This window comes from Panonychus citri, unplaced genomic scaffold (genome assembly GCF_014898815.1).
Source record: "Panonychus citri isolate SS breed McGregor unplaced genomic scaffold, ASM1489881v1 Contig00031, whole genome shotgun sequence".
Classification (NCBI taxonomy): domain Eukaryota; kingdom Metazoa; phylum Arthropoda; class Arachnida; order Trombidiformes; family Tetranychidae; genus Panonychus; species Panonychus citri.
Genome location: NW_026515436.1, coordinates 19,747 through 25,792, shown reverse-complemented (window position 1 = coordinate 25,792; position 6,046 = coordinate 19,747). Strand labels below are relative to the sequence as shown.

The 6,046-nt window shown below is 28.7% G+C and overlaps 2 protein-coding genes across 3 annotated transcripts; both read left to right on the top strand.

Moving 5' to 3' along the window:
- Positions 1-230: 230 nt before the first annotated feature.
- Positions 231-1,938, top strand: LOC128397393 (acyl-CoA:lysophosphatidylglycerol acyltransferase 1-like). 2 transcript variants are annotated; one of them, XM_053358117.1, is made up of 4 exons: positions 231-493; positions 581-592; positions 647-949; positions 1,023-1,938. In XM_053358117.1, the coding sequence occupies exons 1-4, from the start codon at positions 280-282 to the stop codon at positions 1,631-1,633; spliced, it is 1,140 nt and encodes a 379-aa protein (XP_053214092.1). In that variant the 5' UTR covers positions 231-279; the 3' UTR covers positions 1,634-1,938. The 2 variants fall into 2 exon arrangements, with proteins under 2 accessions (XP_053214092.1, XP_053214093.1); XM_053358118.1 differs by lacking the exon at positions 581-592.
- A 508-nt stretch (positions 1,939-2,446) lies between these two features.
- On the top strand, positions 2,447-4,113 carry LOC128397396 (acyl-CoA:lysophosphatidylglycerol acyltransferase 1-like). Its single transcript, XM_053358121.1, has 3 exons — positions 2,447-2,791; positions 2,844-3,140; positions 3,207-4,113. The coding sequence occupies exons 1-3, from the start codon at positions 2,587-2,589 to the stop codon at positions 3,815-3,817; spliced, it is 1,113 nt and encodes a 370-aa protein (XP_053214096.1). The 5' UTR covers positions 2,447-2,586; the 3' UTR covers positions 3,818-4,113.
- Positions 4,114-6,046: the final 1,933 nt, after the last annotated feature.

Here is a 6,046-nt window from a genome sequence, read left to right as displayed (position 1 = left end):
TGTAACTGTTAATTGTTTACGTAGAAATCATAACTAAATCTTGTTTATTTATCAATATCTATGATTCAATTAATTTACCAAATTAAAACGACGCAATAGTAAACAGAAGGCTTTCTGGTTCAATATTTGAGTCTTCATGTTAATTGTGCCCTTTCAAAGCAATTCAGCTGCAATTAGGTTCAATTCAATTGAATTTTTTTTTCATATAAATTGTAGACGTTGGTTGATTTTGCATTAATTCAACTTAAAATAGTTACAGGTAACAGTAAATGATCAACAATGAATCTTTCAACTAGACAAAGGAGAGTTTTAAACTTTTTCTTTTTAATCAATTTTACTCTAATTGCGATTTCGCAAATTGTATTGTATTGTCTGATTTCACCATTGAAATTAGTTTCATATTCATGTTTTATTAAATTGGACAAAATTTTTATTGGTTTGTTTGCCAGAATCATCGGTCCTTGGTTGACTTTACTGGTATACAAAGTGAAAGGTGAGTGATAACTTTTTTGGTTTTTTAGTAAATTTGATAAAATTTGCAGCTTCGTTTTCAAAATTGTCACTACTTGGCTATCATTAGTTGACCCGAAAAGTAAGTGATAACTTTTTTGATTCAATAATATAATTATTACCAATTGTTTCTTAGATTATCGGTTGGGTCCTGATCCAAATGAAATAATTGATTTAGCATCTCCATCAGTCAAGATACTAATTGTCTGTAACCATCAAACGGTCATGGATGCTGTTATAATGTACTTTGGATGCCTCGATAATAAGTTTGTAAAATTCGTCCTTGTTTGGAGTAAATATTATCGATTTAGGATAAATGGACTAATTCATAAAATACGAAATGATTTCGGCATTGATTCGAGTTTCAAGAAAGGCGATTTCGTTGAATACTGGGAGTTGACCTCGAGAAATTACAATACTGTTCTTCTTTGCCCGGAAGGTATTTATAAATGATAATGACTAATTTAATTCGATTTAAACGGCTAATTTGATTCGTTTGACCATTTTTCAAGGTGCATTTCGAAATGTTTACTTGGAATCAAGTTTCAGATATGCTGAGAAAAATGGTTTACCCCAATTGACCAGAACTGTTTGGCCTCGAACGCGTGCTTTTCTCGATATTGTTGATAAAAGAAATGGTTTCACTTATATTATTGATACTACTATAATATATGATAATATCGATAAACTTACCAGAAATTTGTTTCTTCATACAGAGCAGTTAATGGGCAGTTCTTTCTATTCTGTGATCAGAGTATTCGAGATCATTGATGACGATAAAAGTGAGACAATCAACGATTATGACCAAATAGTCAACGATTTTAATAAAATACAATCATTAGAAACAGTTGAACAATCAGATTGTGTTTACAGAGTACCAAGAAGTAAATTAAACGAATCGTGGTTACAACAATTATGGTTAAGTAAAGACTCGATGATGAATTCATTTTACCAAGACAAGGACAATTTCGTTGGCAAATTCAAGCCTAATTGTTACAACCAAATCAATTTATTTCATATCATGGATTTCTTACTTGCCAATTCAGTTTACATCCCAATGGGATCAACAATAATCTACCTCGTTTATTTATCAATCGCTGCGATTTTCAAGCTTTTTATTTGATGAATCCATCAAACTTACCAATCAAGAGAGATTATGAAATAGTTAATTGTTGACTGCGATCCTGAGAGTTTAATTGAATAAATGTATGGTTTTTGTGGCTACGAATTAGTTTGATAAATTGTTGATCGAATCTGTTAATTGTTTCAATCATATTCATTATATCAAACAAATTGATCTTTTTCCATATTAATCAACATTGTTACATTTGAGCTTATTGATTAATCAACTTGTAACTTGATATTAAGCTTTAGTATTAATCATCAACCTATAAATTGTTACACGTATTAAAAATAATAATTAATTGTGATCAACAATTTTTGTACTTTCATTTGGTTTCACTTTAATCAACTAATCATAATAATGACACTTTTAATTAACGGTAAAATGATACCTCTTGTTTGACAAGCATGTATAGTTAATTAATTAATAGTATTTTAAAAAATAGATGAATGGAAAAGCTCTTTAAATTGCTATCTAATCAATTGGATCTTTTTCTAGTTTGAATCTAATTTAAAACTTCACGATCAATTGAAGAGTTTGCAATCAACTCAGCTGCTAATTTACATATCAGATATGATAAAGAGTAATGAGTTGTTTTTCTTGGATATGATTTACTTTTTTAAATTGCTATTATTTACCTTTACAAAGTTATTAGCAACAATAGACAATTGAAAATGTAACTGTTAATTGCTTACGCAGAAATCATAACTAATTCTTGTTTATTTATCAATATCTATGATTCAATTAATTTACCAAATTAAAACGACGCAATAGTAAACAGAAGGCTTTCTGGTTCAGTATTTGAGTCTTCATGTTAATTGTGCCCTTTCAAAGCAATTCAGCTGCAATTAGGTTCAATTCAATTGAATTTTTTTTCATATAAATTGTAGACGTTGGTTGATTTTGCATTAATTCAACTTAAAATAGCTACAGGTAACAGTAAATGATCAACAATGAATCTTTCAACTAGACAAAGGAGAGTTTTACACTTTTTCTGTTTAATCAATTTAACTCTAACTGCGATTTCGCTAATTGTATTGTATTGTCTGATTTCACCATTAAAATTAGTTTCATATTCATGTTTTACTAAATTGGACAAAATTTTCTTAGCTTCGCTTGTCAAAATTATCAGTGTTTGGTTGACGTTATGCTATAAAGGTAAGTAACTTTTTTGATTTTTATAATAAATTAATTTTCATTTGGTTATTAGGTTATCGGTTGGGTCCTGATCCAAATGAAATAATTGATTTATCATCCATAAAAGTATTGTTTATTTCTAACCATCAAACAATCATGGATTCTCTTATTTTGCATTCAATATTTCTCGATAATAAGTTTGTAAAATTTGTCATTGTTTGGAGTAAAGAGCATCAATTTAGACCTAATGGACTAATTTATAAAATACGAAATGATTTCGGCGTTGATTCGAGTTTCAAGAAAGGTGATTTCGTTGAATACTGGGCGCTGAACTCGAGAAATTACAATACTGTTGTTCTTTGCCCGGAAGGTATTTATTACTAATTGTTCATTGATTCCTATTTAAATGGTTTATTTGATTCAAATTTGTTTTAAGGTGGATTTCGAAGTGATGAATTGAAATCGAGTTTCAGATATGCTGAGAAAAATGGTTTACCCCAATTGACCAGAACTGTTTGGCCTCGAACGCGTGCTTTTCTCGATATTGTTGATAAAAGAAATGGTTTCACTCATATTATTGATGCTACTATAATATATGATAATATCGATAAACTTACCAGAAATTTATTTCTTCATACAGAGCAGTTAATGGGCAGTTCTTTCTATTCTGTGATCAGAGTATTCGAGATCATTGATGACGATAAAAGCGAGACAATCAACGATTATGACCAAATAGTCAACGATTTTAATAAAATACAATCATTAGAAACAGTTGAACAATCAGATTGTGTTTACAGAGTACCAAGAAGTAAATTAAACGAATCGTGGTTACAACAATTATGGTTAAGTAAAGACTCGATGATGAATTCATTTTACCAAGACAAGGACAATTTCGTTGGCAAATTCAAGCCTAATTGTTACAACCAAATCAATTTATTTCATATCATGAATTATTTACTTGCCAATTCAGTTTACATCCCAATGGGATCAACAATAATCTACCTCGTTTATTTATCAATCGCTACGATTTTCAAGATTTTAATTTGACGAATTCATCAAAATCACCAATCAAGAGAAATTATGAAATATTTAATTGTTGACTGCGATCATTAGAGTTTAATTGATTAAATGTACGGTTTTTTGTGGCTACGAATTAGTTTGATAAATTGTTGATCGAATCTGTTAATTGTTTCAATCATATTCATTCTATCAAACAAATTGATCTTTTTCCATATTAATAAACATTGTTACATTTGAGCTTATTGATTAATCGACTTGTAACTTGATATTAAGCTTTAGTATTTGAACAATTAATAAATTGTATTCATTAATCATCAACCTATAAATTGTTACACGTATTAAAAATAATAGTTAATTGTGATCAACAATTTTTGTACTTTCATTTGGTTTTACTTTAATCAACTAATCATAATAATGACACTTTTAATTAACGGTAAATGATACCTCTTGTTTGACAAGCATGTATAGTTAATTAGTTAAAAACAAAACTAAATTGTCAACATGATTAACCAAGCAAAAGTTTGGTTAATGTTGACAATTTATTAATTGTGACAACATAATAATAATATTTTTTTACTATAACTTTCAAATTGTAAGTTCAATTGTTTTTCATTGAAGTTGACAAGTTGATTATGATTAAAGAAAACAAGTCAACAATTAATTTGATCATAATATTAGTCTGATTTATTTGTGACACGATTAGTTAATTGTTGTCTTATTATTTATGCGATTTGATGAGCACAATTTATTTCCAAATGTTTAAACTAAACTTGTAATCAGTTGACCGCTGGTCAATTGTGATACTTTTTTATAGTAAGATTTATCATCACAATCAACGGAGGATAAAATTTCACTTTTAATTGTTACCGTTAATTGTTCACAAATTTTGGCTAAAATAATGATACAGTTAAGGTCAAGTTGTTGGTCAATTTAATGAATAAATTTGTACAACAATCAACTAATTATTATCGTTATTTAATCAATGGTTCCAACACTTAAGTTGACAATTAATTGCTATTAATTTGAATAATATGTTAAGTTGATTGTTATCATTAAAATTAATCTAATGAATTAGTTTATTCTTAACAATTAAAAGGTAAGTGATAATCATCAGTAAATTGTTGTAAATATAAAATTTATTAATAAACAATGAATGTTATGAATGATGATTAAGATAATTGATTTGAAATGTAAATTGTTTTCAATTGTAATTGTAGTTTTTAACCAAATTGATATTTGATTAAGGTTGTTAATCAAATAAAACAGTTTGATTGTTTAAGGAAAAACAAGAAAAAGTTTAAATTGTAGTTAATTATCAGAAAAAAACAGGTAACAACAATGAGACAATGAAAAATGATCAATCTTTATGTAATCAGTTGATTGTTGGGTTAACAAATAAACTCCTACATTGTATTTTTCTTACTCTTACCATGTTGATTGTTGTAATTTGTAAATTGTTGATAAATGCAATAGGTTAATCTGAGTAACAAGAGAAACAAAAAAAAATGTAATTATGATTAGACAGTGATTAGGTTCTGATGATTAAGGAGATGATCAAGTTTTAAGTATGTCAGACAAGATGAAAGTCAAGGTAAAGTCATTGAAGGTGGTTTATGATGAAGGTGCGGAGGAAGATGAAGATAATGATAAGGTGAATAATGAAGATGGGGAGGAGGTGAAGGTGGAGGAGGAGATGATGATAAAGGTGATGAGGAGGTAAATGGCCATAGGGATAAACCAGATTGACCGGATTCCATTGTTGATATTGGTACAGAAGCACAGAGAGAGAGAGAGATAATTGAAGATGAGGATGGAGATGAACTAAGTGAGAGTGGAAACAATTGCTGAGGTTCAAGGAGATAGTTCATCGGATGATTATGGTTTTTTCATCTCTCTCACTCTCTATCATCATGTTGCTCTGGTTGAGTGAAAAAACAACAACATGATTGAGCTACAAATTGTTAGGATGATGTTGATATAATTGATGTAGATGATGATGAGAGAGTCAAGTGAATCAATTTTGTCAGTTTGATGGTTTTTTTTACTTGAATCAAATTGGTTGTTGATGATCAACATGAGATGATGATAATGATGTTGATTGTTGTGTATCTTTGCAAGTTTTTGATAGAAATCATTTTATTGGATTAACAATTTCATCGCTTCAAATGATTATATAATAATGGAAATGATTACAAAATAATCAACCCATGATTCCGGTTGAACAAGATGAAAATTTCTGGTTCTCCCTTGGTTAAG